The following is a 17,754-nucleotide window of genomic DNA, read 5'->3' as shown; positions in this document are numbered from 1 at the left end:
GTTTAACAGCCACTTTGTTACAGTTAAAGAGAGAATAAACTAGAAAATTGTAGAAAATATCCAGACAAAAGCATGGAGAACAAAATAGATGGAGTGTACACAGAAGAGTATAATTGGAATACCAGAAGGGGAGAAGAGAGAGAATGGTGCAGAAGCAATATCTAAAAAGATAATAGCCAAGAATTTTCCAAAGATAATGAAAGACATGAAGTCACAGATTCAAGAAAAATTATGAGCCCCAATTAGGATAAATTAATCCCCCCCACCACCAGCATCATAGAATATACTGATGAAAAACAAAAATATATAGACTATCTTGAAAGCAGCTAGAGAAATAGACACCATCCTCAAAGAAGGAACAAGAAGATGGATATCTAACTTTTCAACAGAAATTATAAGTCAGAAAACAATGTAATGACATCTTGAAAGCGCTAAAAATAACTGCCAACCTATAATTCAATACCCATGTTGAAATATCCTTTAAAAATAAAGACAAAATGAAGTTATTTCCAGACAAATAAAAACAAACAGTTTATCCTGAGCAGAATTTAAAAAATAAATAATAAATGGAATTCTTCAGGCAGATGAAAAATTATCCCAGATGGAAATACAGGAAGAAATAAAGAGCAACAGAAAGGGTAAATACACTTGACCCTTGCACAATGAGGGCATTAGAAAATCCAAGTATAACTTTTGACTCACCCCAAAACTAGTAATAGCCTACTGTTGACCAGAAGGCTTACTGGTAACATAAACAGTCGATTAACACATACTTTGTATGTTATATATATTATATACTGTGTTCTTACAATAAAGGTAGAAAAAAAATTAAGAAAATCATAAGGAAAATACAGTTACAGTAGTGTCCTGTATTTATTGATACTGTAAGTTTATGTTGTCTGTTTACAAGATGAATTGTCTGTCAGTACCTACATCAATATTGTCCTAATGATACAAATACCATAGATGTTATATGTATGACAAACATTAGACATCAAAAATGAAAAGAAAATGTGAAAAAGAAATTATTTGTTTATAGGTACTATATTTATTGAAAAAACTCCATGTATACGAGTAGACTCGAGTAGTTCAAACCCTTGTTGTTCAAGAGTCAACTGTATTTGGGTAACTCTAAATGAATGACTGTACAAAGTAATGATATTGTCTTATGAGATTTAAAATAATGTAAAACTTAAATGCGTGAAACAAACAATGGGAGGGCGCACTAAATGGAGTTAAAAGTGTTCTAAGGTCAAGCATTGCCTATAAAATGGTAAAAGTAGCAATTCATATTAGACTCTAATGTTAGAGTCAAGAATCCATATCATGATCTTTAGGGTAACTTCAAAAGGGACAATGAAAGATGTATAATTAATGAGGTAATGGGGAATGGGAAAAAGAAATCTAAAAGAAGGCTAAAATAAGTAGAGACAAAACAGACACAGATAAGGGAAAAGGACCATAAAATAATGCGACAAATAGAAAACAAGTATTAAGATTATAGTTATGAACCCACATATATCAGTAAGATTAATTAAACATAATCTAAAATTTCCAATTAATAATTATTTTCAAATAGGATTAAAAATACATGTTCAGCTTAATAAATGATTATAAAGCTAGCATCCATGTAGCCACTACTCAGATAAATACATTTTAAATTATCAGCACTTCAGAAACCCACGTGCCTCCATCCTGAATCATTAATCTCCTTCATAAATAGCATTTGTGGTACTAATCCCCTTGTTTTACTCTTTAGATTTACCATCTAGCTTTGAATGAATAAATAATGTACTTTTTGCTGGCTATTTTTGAACTTCATTTGAATGGAATCATACTATTTCTTGTGTCTGCCTTTCAATGTTTTTTGTGGGAGCAACATACTGTTACATGTGACTGTAGTTCCTTCACTTTCATTAATGTACAAAATTCTACCATATGGATTTACAGCAATTATTTTTCTTTTCAGCTGTAGATGGACTTTTTTCCTTCTGGTTTTTGGCTATTATAGAAAATGCTGCTAATAAACATTCCTCTAGATATGTCCTATTGCACATGTGAACATGTCTCTAGCTAGGGTATATACGAAGGGATAGGACTGCTAGGTAAAAGGATATTCAGATCTTCAATATTTCTAGATAATGCTAAATTTTTTCTAAAGTACTATACCAATTTACTCACCCAACAAAATATTAAGTAAAACCAATTCCCTTTATTTCAAAACCTCACCAATACCTGGTATTGTCAGATTTTAAAATGTGTTACTTTTCCTTACCTGATATGAAATGGTATCTCATTGTGGTTTTATTTATTATTTATTTTTGCTGTGTTGGGTCTTTGTTTCTGTGCAAGGGCCTTCTCCAGTTGAGGCGAGCGGGGGCCACTCTTCATTGCGGTGCACGGGCCTCTTACCGTCGCGGCCTCTCCTGTTCCGGAGGACAGGCTCCAGACGCGCAGGCTCAGTATTTGTGGCTCACAGGCTCAGCTGCTCCGCGGCATGTGGGATCCTCCCAGACCAGGGCTCGAACCCGTGTTCCCTGCACTGGCAGGCGGACTCCCAACCACTGCGCCACCAGGGAAGCCCTCATTGTGGTTTTAATTTGCATTTCCCTGATTACTAGTGAAGATGAGCACCTTTTCATATATTTATTGGCCATTTGGAATTCTTCTTTTGTGAAGTAGATGTACAAGTCTTTTGCCCATTTTTCTTTTGCATTATCTGGCTTTTACTCATTGATTTGTTGAAGTTCTTTATATATATTCTGTGTACTAGTGTCCTCTATAGGTTATATGTGCTGCGAGTATCTTCTCCCACTTGATGGCCTGTCTTCTATCTTTATAGTGCCTTTTGAGAAAAGAAGTTTCTAACTTTAATGTGGTAAAATTGATCATTTTTTTCCTTTTATGGCAAGGGTATTTGTGTCTTAAGATATCTTTCCTTATCCGAAGTTCATGAAGACATTTTATGTTACCTTCTAAAAGCTTCATAATTTTCCTTTAGATATTTAGTTCCTTAATTCACTTGAGACTGATGTACAGTGATTGGACTCAGGGATCCAATTTCTTTTATATTTCTCACAATATGAATAGCAATATGAATTTACTAAAGTCAATCATTTCCCAAATGATCTGCCATACAATCTCCAACACAAATCACATATACATATAGGTATAGGTTTCCGGACTCTCTGTTACACAGCTTTATTGTCTAGCATTTGCCAGTACCACATTATCCTAATTACTGCAGTTTCATAATCCTGACATCTGATGGCAAATTCCTTCCATTCTGTTTCTCTACTTAAAGGGTATCTTGGCCTCTTAACCCACTGCATTTATATATACATTTTCGAGTGAAATCAGCTTGTCAAGTTCCATAAAATTGCACACTGGGAAAGTGATTGAAACTGTCCTCTATAAATTAATTTGAACAAAAGTAAAAGCATTTTATAATACTGTATTGTCCAAACCATAAACATAGTACATTTCTCCAATGAATTCTTCTTCGATATCTCAAAGTTTCGTAATTTTCTTCAGTTATTACATGCCTCGTTAATTGTATTTCTAGGTACTTGATACGTTTAATACTATTATATGTTTAAAAATTTTTCATTTCCTAATTTTTTATATCTTATAGGAATACAATTGATTTCTTATATGTTTGAATTTAGCAATCTTGCTAAACTTTCATTAATCCTAATAAATTATCTGTAAATTCCTTTGGATTTCCTACATATATACCCCCAATCATCTAGGAATAGTAATAATATTTATTGTTTCTTCTTTTTGAATCTTTTATATTTTCCTTTCTTTTGTTTTTTTGCATTTTTGCATTAGGTAAGATATCCAGTATAACCTTAAAGTGGTAACAGCAGGCATCCTTCTATTTTTATCTCAAAGAGAATATTTCCAATATTTCACTATCAGATTTGTTTTAGGGTTTTTATAGATACTCTTTATCAGATTAAGGAAGGTACCTCCTATCCCAAGTTTTCCAAGAATTTCTTTTAAACATATATTTTCTAAAATCCTACATCTATTTTGAGCTAATGATGACTATTCTCCTGGCACATCACGTAAGTTGACTTGCTGTTGTTAAACCAATGTTGCAGCATTCCTGGAACAAATTCAACTTTTATAGACTGTTGAATTTGGTTTACTAGTTTCTGTTTAGGATATCTGCATCTATTTTGTGGGTAAAAGTAAACTGTAATTTTCCATTTCTGTAAAATTTTAAAATTGATTTTATTATCAAAGTATCAGAGTTATATCAAATTTCAGCATCTAGTCTCATAAAATGAAGAATATTCCCTCTTTTTTTATTCTTTGGGATAGTTTGTTTAAAACTGGTATTCCTTCTTAAATGTTTTATAAAATTCACCACTGAACCTACTCATCAGGGTCAAGTTACACAATTGTTACACCTATTCTCACACTCACCATGGGCTGACAGTGCTGCCTGAAACAGTTTCTTAATTGCACATTCTTCCTTCATTATAGAGCATGAGGTGAATTGTTCATATCATGGGTATAAGCCACTGATAAAGTTAACATATCAGTCTATAAAATGTTATTTTAATGGCATCTTCACTTTTTCACTTCCATCAACAGCATTTTTCTTTTTTGTCACTTTATGAGTTTCAGCATAGGCATCAAGAAGTGGTAACAACAAACACTCACTGAAATGTGACTCTTTCCCTTGTCAACTAAATAAATGCCTTCTTCACAGCAGCTTCCTGGCTCAAAACTAAAATGCAGGGGCTTCCCTGGTGGCACAGTGGTTAGGAATCCGCCTGCCAATGCAGGGGACACGGGTTCGTGCCCCGGTCTGGGAAGATCCCACATGCCACGAAGTGGCTAGGCCCGTGAGCCACAACTACTGAGCCTGCACGTCTGGAGCCTGTGCTCCGCAATGGGAGAGGCCGCGACAGTGAGAGGCCCGCGCACCACGATGAAGAGTGGCCCCCACTCGCCGCAACTGGAGAAAGCCCTTGCACAGAAACGAAGACCCAACACAGCCAAAAATAAATTAATTAAAATAAAAAAAAAAAAAACAAACTAAAATGCAGGCCTCAAAATCATGGAATATTAGGGTTTCTTCTGAAGAGCCAGAACTACATGTGAATTCCCAAATACCAAGAATCTCCTGTAAATGGTGTAGATCTGTAATGCTTCTCTTTCGTTTTATAGCATCCTTGAGTATGCAGTTATTTGGGGGAAAGAGTGGTGTTCTTCAAACAATGGCCATCATTTAAATCACTTATTTTTGGCTATAAATTTTCCTCTTTTTAAAAGCTGACGTATAATTTAACATATAAAAGCAAAACCATAGGACATTTTAAGGAGTGAAATGTTAAGAATAAATAAATAATATTATAAAGCTCCAAAACTGTTGAGAATCACCAGTCAAGAGAATTCATTAAAATGTCCCCATCCCCCTATCCTTGAACATCAATCCAGGCCAGGATCACCAATCAAGCGTCTTTGTTAAACTAAATTACTTCTTCCCTACCAGCCCCAAATCTTCTATTAGACTAGATTGGAGATCAGGTGTCTCAGCTGCTTTGTGATCAATCAGACAAATAAGTTAACCTATTCACTCTAGTTTGAAGTTATCATGATACTACTTTCAACATGCAGGGAACTAATTTTAGACACTTTTCTCCTAGTCTTACTCCTCTGTGTAATTCTTTAAAACCACTGTTTCACAGGGCCTTGATTCTTCCATATGTAGAAGTGGAAACTACTGGAGTGATCCAACTGATCACTCCAGTTGCCATACCAATGATGGAAAGCATCACAATGAAAAACCTGATCACCTAACCAATTCAAAATTTTATTTAGTACAGTTAAAACAACAATAAAAGCTTTTAAGAACCAATTTCTTCATAATGGACAAAAACAGCATTCATATAAATATGAAGCATTAAGCTATTTTATGCTTAATTGAGTATATGTGTTGACAAACATATTTAGATAAGTAAGTTTATGCATTTTTATAGAAATGCCTACCTTTCAGAAACAGCCTCATTATGTTCCCGTGACAAATTAATCTTTTCACTTGCTTTTTCTGAAGGGTTAGAAGGTTCAGAGTTCACAGAAGTTTTTCTTTCCTGTGGACTATTAACTGACTCTGGATTCTTATCCAAATTCATAGTCTCTGAATTTGCAACCTGTTAGTTGGGTGAGGAAAAAGCAGTTGAGGGGAGGGTTACCAATTGTGCTCTTCCAACAAAATTGATAATAGGTTAAAATTCCACTTGGAAAGTGTTCTCAAAATATTGTTGCATACACACAATAAAACATATATTAAATTATATATATATCAATGGCTGATGACCATGATTGCAGTTACTCTGCCAAAATGAATTTAAAAAAATACTTCAAAAGAAATAAAAATAATGACAGCACAAATCAACTTCCTAGCTTGAACGAAAAGAAGGAGAAACAAATACCTAAGTACTTAGACAACATTTTATTCCTATTATACTAAATTTTAGGAATAAACATTAGACTTTAACAAGGAAACTTTTACTTTTGTTATACTTCTAATATGAGTGAAGACCAGAAATAAATCAATTTTCCAACTTGCTCTTCTAGGTGATGAGTTTTGGATAGGCTAAGAATTTCCCAAATTAAATCCTGGTTCCTTTTTGCTAAACAGTTTCTCCTTCAATTTATTTCTTCTCGCTCACATTTTACTGTAAGAAGCAAGAAACCAAGCCAAACCTTCAACACTTTGCTCAAAAATCTCATCAGCCTAATAAACATGCAAGTTTATCACTTACAAATTCTGCTTTCCATATCACTTAGGTCACATTTCAGCTAAGCTTCCTGCCACTATGTAACAAGAACCCCCTCCCCTCCCCAATTTCCAATAACATGTTCCTCCTTTGAGTCCTCACCAACAGTACTTTTAAATGTCCGTATTTCTACCAACAGTTTATGAAGATTTAGGTATTCTCTTAAGACTATACAGGGTTTCTCTACGATGTTCCTCATTTCCTCCTGAGCCCTCACTTGCAGACTTTACCATCTATATTTCTATAAAACTAAGAGTCTGTTCAAGGCAATCCAGGCTTTTGAAAAATCATGCTCCTTAATATTCTTCCAGCCTCTACCATTCCAAATCCACTTCCACATTTTTAGGTATTTGTTACAACAGCATGCCATACTTCCTGGTACCACATTCTATATTAGTTTCCCGAGGCTGCGATAACAAATTACCACAAACTGGGTGGTTTAAAACAACAGAAATTTATTCCATCACACTTCTGAAGGCCGGAAGTTTGAAATCAGTTTCATTAAGATCAAGTTGTTAGCAGGGCTGCATCCCTTCTGGAGGCTCCAGGGGAAAAATCTGTTTCCTTTTTTCCAGCTTCTAGAAGCTGCCAGCATTCCTTGGCTTGTAGCCCTTGCCTCAATCTTCAGTGCAATCATCCAACCTCTGCTTTCATTGTCCCATTTCCATCTTCTGTCTTTAACCTTCTTGACTCCTTTTTATAAGGACCCTTGTGATTATATTGAGCCCACCAGGATAATCTTCCCATCTATAAGCTTCTTTTAGCACATTAAGTAACATACTCACAGGTTCTGGGGATTAGGTCGTGGACATCTTTTGGGGGCCATGATTCACCACTATCAACCATCTTGACACAATTAGCACAGAAGTGACATTTATAGAATATTATACCCAATATTCTTTTCAAGTGTACATGAAACATTCACCAAGGGAAAGCATATCTTGGGCTATAAAATAAGTGTCAATAACTCTCAATGTTGCAATTTTACACAGTATGTTCTCCGACCAAAATGAAATTAGAGGGGCTTCCCTGGTGGCGCAGTGGTTGAGAATCTGCTTGCCAATGCAGGGGACACGGGTTCGAGCACTGGTCTGGGAAGATCCCACATGCCGCGGAGCAACTAGGCCCGTGAGCCACAACTACCGAGCCTGCGCGTCTGAAGCTTGTGCTCCGCAACAAGAGAGGCCGCGATAGTGAGAGGCCCGCGCACTGCGATGAAGAGTGGCCCCCGCTTGCCGCAACTAGAGAAAGTCCTTGCACAGAAACGAAGACCCAACACAGCCAAAAATAAAAAAATAAAAAATAAAAATAAAGGAATTCCTTTAAAAAAAATGAAATTAGATATCAATAAAAATAAGATACCTAGAAATGTTTGGAAATTAAACATATCCTTCTAAATAACCCATGGGTCAAAGAACAATACCATAAGGGAAACTGGAAATTATTTTGAACTGATGGAAAACAAAAATACAATATAATACAGATTATATTATACTCTCTACACTGAGAAGTACATAATATAAGCATTAAGAAGATGCTTAGAAGGTGCTTAGAAAGAGCAGTGCTTAGAAGAAAATTTATACCTTTAAATGTTTTCTAGTAGAAAAGGTTAAAAATTAATGCTCTTTCTCTCTTAAGAAGCTGGAAAAAGAAGAACAAATTACATCCAAAGTCAGACTGATCAAGAAAAAAAGAAAACATAGATTACACTAGTATCAGAAATGAAATAGAGTATATCACTACAGATCTACAAAGATTAAAAGGACAAGGGAATTTTATCAATAACTTTATGCCAACAAAATCATCAACTTAGATAAAATGGACAAATTCCTTGCTAAGATAACTTACAAAACTAATACACAAAACGAAATAGGAAAATCTGAATTGCTTTATACCTATGAAAGAATTACATTTTCAGGAAAAAGTCTTCCTACAAAGAAAGGTACTTGCCCAGATAGTTTTCAGAGGTGGATTCTATCAAACATTTAAGGAAGTAATAAAAATCTTACACAAACTTTCAGAAAACAGGGAAGGAAATGCTTCCCAATTGATTTATTGAGGCTAGCGCAAATATGATACTAAAGGGAATAAAGACACAAGAAAAAATTCAGTGAATGTATACTTATGATTCTTTTAAATTTTACATAAAAAATATAAACAGATACTAAATTCTACTTAATGATACCCATGCTGAGATATTTTGGAAGTGTACACTGCAAAGTGTATTTTGATAGAAAATACATTAGTACTTATGAATGTACCAAATATAAAGATGGCTTAGGGGATGAATAGACTGACAGATACATGACAAAAATAAATATATTAAAATAGTAAAAGTAGAAGTTAGACGTTGATTATACAAGCGTTCACTGTAAAATTCTCTCAGTTTTTCTGTGTATGTTTGAAATTTTTCATCATGATAAAATGGTGGGGAGGGAGGCAGTATAGGCAATCACAAATCACCTCTCTACTCACTTTATGAAAGAAATACAGGTGGCATTTACTTTTGGCTATCTGAGGGTATCTTCTCCAGAGATAGAGTCAGAGGAACATTCTAAGTATAAATTTACTGTCTTTTAAACCTGTGTCTTCGTTGGAAGCATATTCTGCTCTTACAATCCAACTACTTATAATGTGGGGCAAGTAAGTTATTAAAACTCCTATACATTTATACCAACCTTACAAGCTGTATTGCTGGATACCACGTTTGGTTCCACACAATTCCTTTGAGGTAACATTACCGTTTTAATACGTCTTTGAAGTTTTGTTATTTTTGTCTAGAAGAGAAAAACAAATAAATACAAAACCAGAGTACCAAATAATATATCATATAGAGATGGAGAGAAAACTATTTGCCAATGTAGTTTTGTGAGACTTAGGCATCCACCAAATAAATGAGAAATTCTTATGAAATCCAAACATTTAAATCAGGTTTGATCTAGTATAAGATGTTCAAGAATAGAAGATTAAAAAAATCAACCTTCTAATTGGTTCACAATAAAATTAATGTTGGTAGAAACACCAATTAGCAAGTAACCCTAGAAGAGTAAAACAAAACAAAAAACCTAAAGAAAGTTTGAAACAGGTTATACAAGCTCTAATACAGAATATATTTTGAACTGACACAGAATGGCTGATAGTTCTACAAGTATTTCTCAAGGGCCAATACAGCTGAGATATAATAACTTATATTACCGATGGTATAGCACATGAGGGTTGTGGCCAGGGATCAGATTTGGGTCCACCTTTACTGTTTTCCTTTCCTAATATGTAAAATATCATTAAATTCTACTTTTTAAAAGGACTCAAACGAAATAAAATGAAATTAGAAACTTACAAAGAGTTCATCAGCTATTGCTTCATGTTTACTCCTGCACTGTGTCCTCCCAATGCGTTCAGTCAATTCTTTCAGTTTGTTATCAAATAGTTTGTAATTTATACTACAGATCTCCTGTCGAATCAAATGTCTGACCTAGAATTTTAAAATAAAAACCAAAACACTCCACGTTTCAAATTTAAAAGCAATTTTATTTTCTACTTCTTAAAAACAGCTTTGCTCTTTTCTGGATTTAGTGTAACTAATAAAAGGTACTTTAATTATATATTTATATTACTATGTCAATAAGGTTTATAAAAGTTAAATAGCAAATTCAGCAGAACACATCCAATATTTAAATATATGGGTAAGTCAGAAATTAAATTTATTCTCCTAGTGCTAATTTTAGTTTCCTACAGTTTTGGTTGAATTCCATAATACAAATTAAAGGAATAGTAAAAGTCTATATATATACCCCATTTATACTTTTTAATGACCGTAACTGAAACCTAGTATTCCATAAAAACGGACTCCACTTATCTGAAAATCAGAGCCCAGTGAAAATGGCTGGTTGATCTGTAGTAGACAGAAAGGAAATTTTGAAAATTTGAGCCTTGACCCCACCATTAACAAGCTATATGACCTTCGGGAAGTCACAACATCTCTGAGCTTCATTTGCCTGGTCCACAAATGGGCAGATGTCATACAATGTTGAACAAGTGACGCTCATAGGATTTTCATAAGAACATAAAAAGATAATATGCATAAGAGCTCCATAAAATGGAAAATACTGAATTGAAATTAAAGAAATAAATATGCAAGATAATCTCCTTTAGTTTTTTTTTGCAGGGGGAGGGGATGACTTATTGTTAAAATTGAAAAAAGCAATTATGTGACTAATGCTATCTGGCATAATGCATGCTATTCTATCAGATTATAGTAGTTAGCACATGAAACATTGATGAATTTCATTATCTGGCTAGTTTTCAGAAAATAGGTTGGCCTATTTTCAGGGAGCATAATTAATCTCAATGCCTACTGATATGAACGGCTCTGCTGAGCCATACATTCAGAAATATCCACTGCAGGTGTTTGCTCAATGTATATGCCCCTTTTAGCAATCTTCACAACACAGTACATAGTCTCTCTTAATAACAAAATCTGTCATGATATATTTAAGGTATTTATTAGTAATATTTATATCTTCCCATAATATCTTGTTTCTTAGTGCTCAAAACTGGAACACATAGTTTCTATGTTAAACTCTTTTATACTGATGTCACTTAGATGATTAGTCATATTCAGTAATTTTATTTGATTATTCCCAAGGTTTTTCCTTTTCATTCCCAACTGTTCTTGATCTTCAACATTATCATCTACTCGATTTCTTCTGTAACGCTTCATTAACATTTCTTCAGTGGTTTCTCAACATTATTAGACATGACTGTCATTTGTACTCTCACAACTTTTAAATATCTGATTAATAACTGCTCAAAACATATGTATTATGTAAATAAGTGCTCAGAAAATCATACTATTTTTTCTGACAGCCATTACCTGTCCCCATGTGTGTTTTTATGGATTATTGCATGCTTGCCAGTTCACTGGCTGAGGTCAATACGTGAAGTTCATACCCTGATGAATCTTGGAATACATACTTAACTGTTCTGAATATGGAAATACTGTTTTGCTAAGAAGCAAAAGCCATACAGTGTTCGTCAAACTTCCCTGGTAAGGAAGCATCATACGGAATACTTGTTAAATTCACAAATTCCTAGGACCTACCCTGATTCACCAAACAATTTCCTGAAAAGAGGCCTGGCAAGAGGCCTGGCAAGAGGCCTGGCACCACTAATGATTCTTATCAGCTAAGTCTGAGAAAAGAGAACCTTAAAACAATTAGTAGTGAGCTGAAGACACCACAATTTAAACAAGTACTCCTGGTGATTCAGATGGAGGCAGACTCTTAAAACTTGGTTACTTTGGACTAACTGCCCACCAAGGCATGAGTCCTCTAGTGTAGAGTACACATTTGTTCTCATTTAGTGGTTATGTTCTTCATACAGAAGACACAATAACCTCCACCAAATACCTCATAAATATCTTCTGCAGATGGTAATGTGTCAAAAATTATGGAATCACATGAAGTCCTACCTACAATTTGCAGATGGTAGGCAAAGCGGCCTAAAGATTGGCGAAAAACTGGAAATTCTGTGTGTGTGTATGTGTGTGTGTGTGTGTATATATATATATATATATATATATATATATCTCCCCTATCTGCCTCAACTTTCTGCAATGATGGGTAGGGTGAACAACTTGGACTTCGGAAGAAAAACCCCTCTACTTCAGTAATTTAATTGGAATCAAACAGGCCAAGATCCTTCTGAAACCTCAAAAGATAAAGAGTCAACAGCTCTGGGACTCTCTCAGTAGGGAAGAACAATGTCAGAATGGGAGGCCCTATTCCACTGGGATTCAAAAAGAAAAACAAACAGATGTGGTTTAGAGAGTTAACTGTTCAGACAGGAATTAAAATATCAAGTGAGGGAGAGCTAGTTACTGAGAGATAGACAAAAGATAGGAATTAGCTAAAACCCACGCTGTCACCGGACAATGTAAGAAACTTCTGGTGGCAGTGGTGAGGGAGGATAAGAAATAAACTGCATTCCTTAAACCTCACTGGGAAGGACCATATTCTGCGTCAACTTGGACCAAGTATTTTGTGAGGTACATAATAGTAGTGAATGAAAACCCTGATTTTTCTGTGCCAGTGAAATTAAAATGTTCAAAGATTAAATTTTGTATTTATATGTCAATATCAGAACTTATTTCTGAATTCAGCTACTAATCACTGGGAGTAACACAGCTGCAATCCCCAACCTCTTAAGCTAGATCCATGCTTAACATAATTCCACTACCCCATCCTGCAAACAATAGAATATTTACATATTTTTTATTAATGTCTCCTTTGGTCTTGCAGAAGAAAATAAGAGGTAGAAAGGGGAAGTGTTGACTCACCTTTTAAGCTGATTCTGCATGAGTCTTTCAATGGTTTCCATTTATTATGTGAATATACGTTCATATAACATGTAACTATGTAATTGTAATGGCCTGTTTTAGAAACAGTGTTTTTGTTTCTGAAACAGCAGGATAGTTTGGATTGGGACATTTTTTGGTCCATTATAGCTGACGACAGACATTAATCTATCACATAATGACTTTTAGTTGTGGCATTTCAGTGGTAATAAAATAGCAAAACATGATCATCAAAACAAGTCCTGATACAGGACCTACTAAAATTGAAGCTCATTACACTTAAACTCAGAGTTGATCAGACATTAATGGAAACTGTAGTACAATGAGATGAAATGGGGCAAAAAGAAAAGTACACTTGACGCTATAAAAGCAAAACGTCAGATAATGCACCATATCTGTGTAAATTAGGGTAAGTAAACCTTTCCCTAATTTCTTGGAAATTAGGGCAAGTAAACCTGAATGTAGCAGGACTTTGTAATGAACTTCCGGGTTGCCTGGGTCTATGAAGTAGTGGTCAATTGTGATAATTAACAGCTATAGCTGCAGATCAAGAACCCCATGACCAGTACAAAAGAGACAGAATTGTTCACAAAGCTCAAGGTCATGTAGTGTCTGACTTGAAGAGATTTGAGCATAATATTGACTAAAAAGCCCATTCTCTGTCTACCACAGCACTCTACCTTCACGTGATTCTGTAGGTTACACTGCATAGGATCATTTTCAAGGATCTAGAGATGTTTTGGTGACGTAAGCAATTATTTTTCCCTAATACCTCCACCTGCTAATAATTCAGTTTTCATATACCTGCCCTGCATCATGAAAGTTATCTGTACTCATTGTTTAGATCAATTAACTTTTACCATTTTTTACTAATCAAAAGTTTCTGAAGCAAATATTTAAGTCCAATATTTTACCTGTTCCAGCAATGCTGTTTGCTTTCCCAGAGCTAGAGAAATATTTTCATTAATTTGCTCTGAAGTTTTCACACGCTTAACATTTTCTTTGTTTTCTGAAAACATCCTCTTCTTTTGATTATGGCCTTGGGGAGACGGAAAGATCAGAGAGAAAAATATTCCTTCTAATGAAGGAAAGAGGGGAATTCTCTAATTTAGGGACCCCTAAGCAAATTAAAAAACTAAAATGTGACCATGGCAGCATTTTTTAGAAAATGTAATTGTATAAAAAATTCTGACAAACTAATCCTTAAAAAAAAGAATATCTTAGTCCTGGTCTCAGATATACATTCCTTCCACCGTATTTAATACACATTTAATACTTATTTAATACTAACAAAAACAATAAATTACAGCATTTGATCTTCTGTTTACAGTTATTTACTTGGTGGTCTTACATTATTTTTAGAGTTACTTAGGCAGTCCTACATATTTTTAATAGGTGATCCTACTATTATTTTTAAGCAATTTAAAATTCACCTTGTTAAATGATCACTCTGTAGCATACACAAGAAAACAAACACAATTTATCCTAGTAAATCAAGTTTTTCTTATATTTCATTAACCTACAAAAACACCCTTTTAATGAAATTTACTTGTGCTATTTTAATAACTTTATAACCCTAGAACTTCATTGGTTATTTGATGTGTTTCTCACTCTACACACAAACCTGTATGTATTCTTATTATCTATCCGCTTACACTTGGCATGTGATATACAGGCCAATTCTATGGAAAGAAATGGGTTCACCAACTATTTAAAAAACCCACTCTCTCTTTCAACTAGCCTCATTAACTTAATAAAACTTCAAAAAAAAGAAAAGGTGTAAATGAAATAAACCAAGCAATTTCTATAAACCACCTTTTGATTTTGTTGTACTTTCAAGGGAAAGTGATTGATTCCTTCTTTGCCAGAATTTACTTCCCTTTGGACATAGAGGATACCATTCCCCCTCCCCGCCAAGAATGGTTCAGAAATAAGATACTTTGAAATAATTATCATTTACTGTTTTCCTGTCTATGTGTACTCTACTGTTTCTGAGATTATGAAACCGCCCAAAGCAAAATAACTATTTTAACTTCTCCAAGAGATACATAAGTATGCACTTACTGTTATTACTATCAGTGTCAAATGAGGACAGCCACTTTGCATCTGTACTTTCACAACTTAACATGCTGGAATGACAGGTTCTACAGGATTCTTCACTTTTCAAAATGTCAGCAGCACAGTTACTAGAAATGACTGAATTTACCAACTTAGGTATTTTATCAACAGGCACAAAAGAGGTATCTGAACTTAAAATTAAAGTGTTATTTTGTCTTTTATCATGTAACTCAGAATTGGAGTTTATTTCTAAATAGGAAACTATCTTGTCAATTCTCTTATCATCCAAGGTATTGGTTATTGTAGACTTTGACATTTGAACTACACCACTCAATACACTGGATGGAGAGCAAATGGATTTCAGATTACCATCCTCTTCATGTTCAAAAAAGGATCGTGTTACACTTGCCTGACATTCAAAATGGTTTTCAGAAGTGTTTCGTGAATCTTTTGCGTCTTGTGTAAAGAGTTTCCTGGGAGATACTACTGTTTTACTTGGCTTTGAATAAGGGTACACGACTTGTTCTTCAGTGTATTCTAATCTTGTTTTGGAATCAACAATTTCTAGTGGTTTTATTAAATTCTGAGAAAATACTTTACTTTTTGGTGCACATACTGAATTTTTGATAGAGTCCAAAGAGGAAGCATCATTTTCAGAATGTCTACATTTGCTACTTATGACATCAGTACTTGAATTCTGATTACCACTTGATACATTATTCCCAATTGCTGCTGTTTTTAGTGCTTCAACATTCTTTGACTTATTCAGGATCTCTGCTTGCTTCCGGCAACTTGGAGGCATTGTTTTTTTCGCCTTTAAAATCTTCCGTTTACTTCTATCTGGACTTGCCATCTTTCATATCCTAGAATTTAAGATACCATATTTAAATGAATATCTCTAGCAGACAAAAGTTAACATTCACTTACAATATTAAAATAATGTTGAGACTAATCTTTCCAGATTTAGATAATTATTTTTATTGAAAAATATACCCATTTTCATCTGTCATTGATAATTTTAATTTTGTTCTATAACTATATAAAGTCAAAATTTATACTGTCAGTAAGCCTCTATTTGATACTAAGTCTGATAATTTATCTGGCCACTTTTTGTTATATCACATCACTACTATAACCATTAAGTTCTGATTTAAATAATCCAAGTAGGCCATACTTTAGATAATCTAAAGATTAAGTTGCATTTCTTCATAAAAACAAAAAACAATGTTTTGTGTGGAATACTCCAGTTTCTACATACCGTGGCATCTTTTTAAAGCCCTCCTAATGTTCAAATTTCCAAATTAATGGTACTGCACGAGTAATTCTCAACAATCATCAGTATGAAATGAGCACTAAAATACACAACGTGATGCTAGTTCAAATAAGAAAGCCAAGTTAGGTTTCAATACATCCTTAATTCTGAATTATTTCTGTTAATTTAAGAAAAATCTACTACATAGCAGGGAAAAATATTTTAGTATTTATCTCTCAGTATCCACATCAAGCCTGATCAGAACCATAGGTAAGTAAATGGTTTAAAAGAAAGAAAAACTGCCAAATTACAAGGCAATTAAAGGCATAATACAAGCAAAAAAAAAAAAATTATATAATACATGATAGACCAGTTACCTAACAAACTATAGAGCACTTATTAAACTCGAAGACAGAATCTAAGACCTTTTAAGGTGCAAATAACCTGGTCAAAGCTACCTGAATAATTTGATTTATCCTTATCTATTTTCTTACTTAGTTTTCATTTACTGTATTTTTTTCATTCACTGTATCATTTGATCAGGAACAGTTCCAGGATTTGTTAGACCTGAAGGCTGAGTGAATATTTATTTAGAAGAAGAAAAAAAATCACAAACTCAAATTGCAGAAACCTGTCGTGTATACATAAAAATCAGGAAATCCAGAAAAATAGCACATTCTCATTAAGGGCCTGATACAAGATAGAACTCTATTTTCCCTATATGACTACATATTTGATAGCTTTTTCATGAATACAATATTTGTAATATTCCCCAAAGACAAACCAAATCTTTTCTCTAGCAAGGTTGATCAATTTTTAATTTTTTTATTTTTTGGGTTTTTTTTTTTTTTCAAACGTTTTACTGAAGTACCTACAGAAAAGTGCACATATCATGTGTTCAGTTAAAAGAATTTTCACAAACTGAATACACCCATTTAACCAGAATCAAGATCAAGAAGAGAATGATCCATAGATTCATCAATTACAACAAATATACCACTCTGGTGGGGGATATTCATAATGGGAGAGGTTATGCATGTGGGGGTCAGGGGATATATGAGAAATCTCTGTATCTTCTTAATTTTGCTGTGAGTTTAAAACTACTCTAAAAAAAATGAAGTCTGAAAAAAAAGAGCTATAGAAATAAAAGAATACAAAAAAAAGAGAGAATAATTCCAAGGGTCAACTGTACTGGTAACTGCCTAAAAGGTGAAGAAATAATTTACATGTTGTAGAGAGGGTGAGTGAAATTTATTACTGGGAGCATAAAAAGCAACAACTCAGTCTAA

General features: G+C 34.0%; 1 protein-coding gene across 3 annotated transcripts in view; it reads right to left on the bottom strand.

The window, feature by feature from the left end:
• Positions 1-17,754, bottom strand: part of ATF7IP2 (activating transcription factor 7 interacting protein 2) — a 59,611-nt gene that overhangs the window by 31,671 nt on the left and 10,186 nt on the right. For 2 of the 3 annotated variants that reach the window (XM_036825875.1, XM_036825876.1), the window contains exons 2-6: positions 15,220-16,076; positions 14,070-14,194; positions 10,138-10,272; positions 9,479-9,577; positions 6,010-6,170 (exon numbers count right to left, since the gene is read on the bottom strand). In XM_036825875.1, the coding sequence (XP_036681770.1) occupies positions 6,010-6,170; positions 9,479-9,577; positions 10,138-10,272; positions 14,070-14,194; positions 15,220-16,066 (1,367 nt within the window). In that variant the 5' untranslated portion in view covers positions 16,067-16,076. The remainder of the gene's footprint in view (positions 1-6,009; positions 6,171-9,478; positions 9,578-10,137; positions 10,273-14,069; positions 14,195-15,219; positions 16,077-17,754) is intronic. The other variant, XM_036825877.1, reaches the window with a different exon arrangement.

Source organism: Balaenoptera musculus, chromosome 15, assembly GCF_009873245.2.
Source record: "Balaenoptera musculus isolate JJ_BM4_2016_0621 chromosome 15, mBalMus1.pri.v3, whole genome shotgun sequence".
Taxonomy (NCBI): domain Eukaryota; kingdom Metazoa; phylum Chordata; class Mammalia; order Artiodactyla; family Balaenopteridae; genus Balaenoptera; species Balaenoptera musculus.
This window is presented reverse-complemented; position numbering and strand designations above follow the sequence as displayed.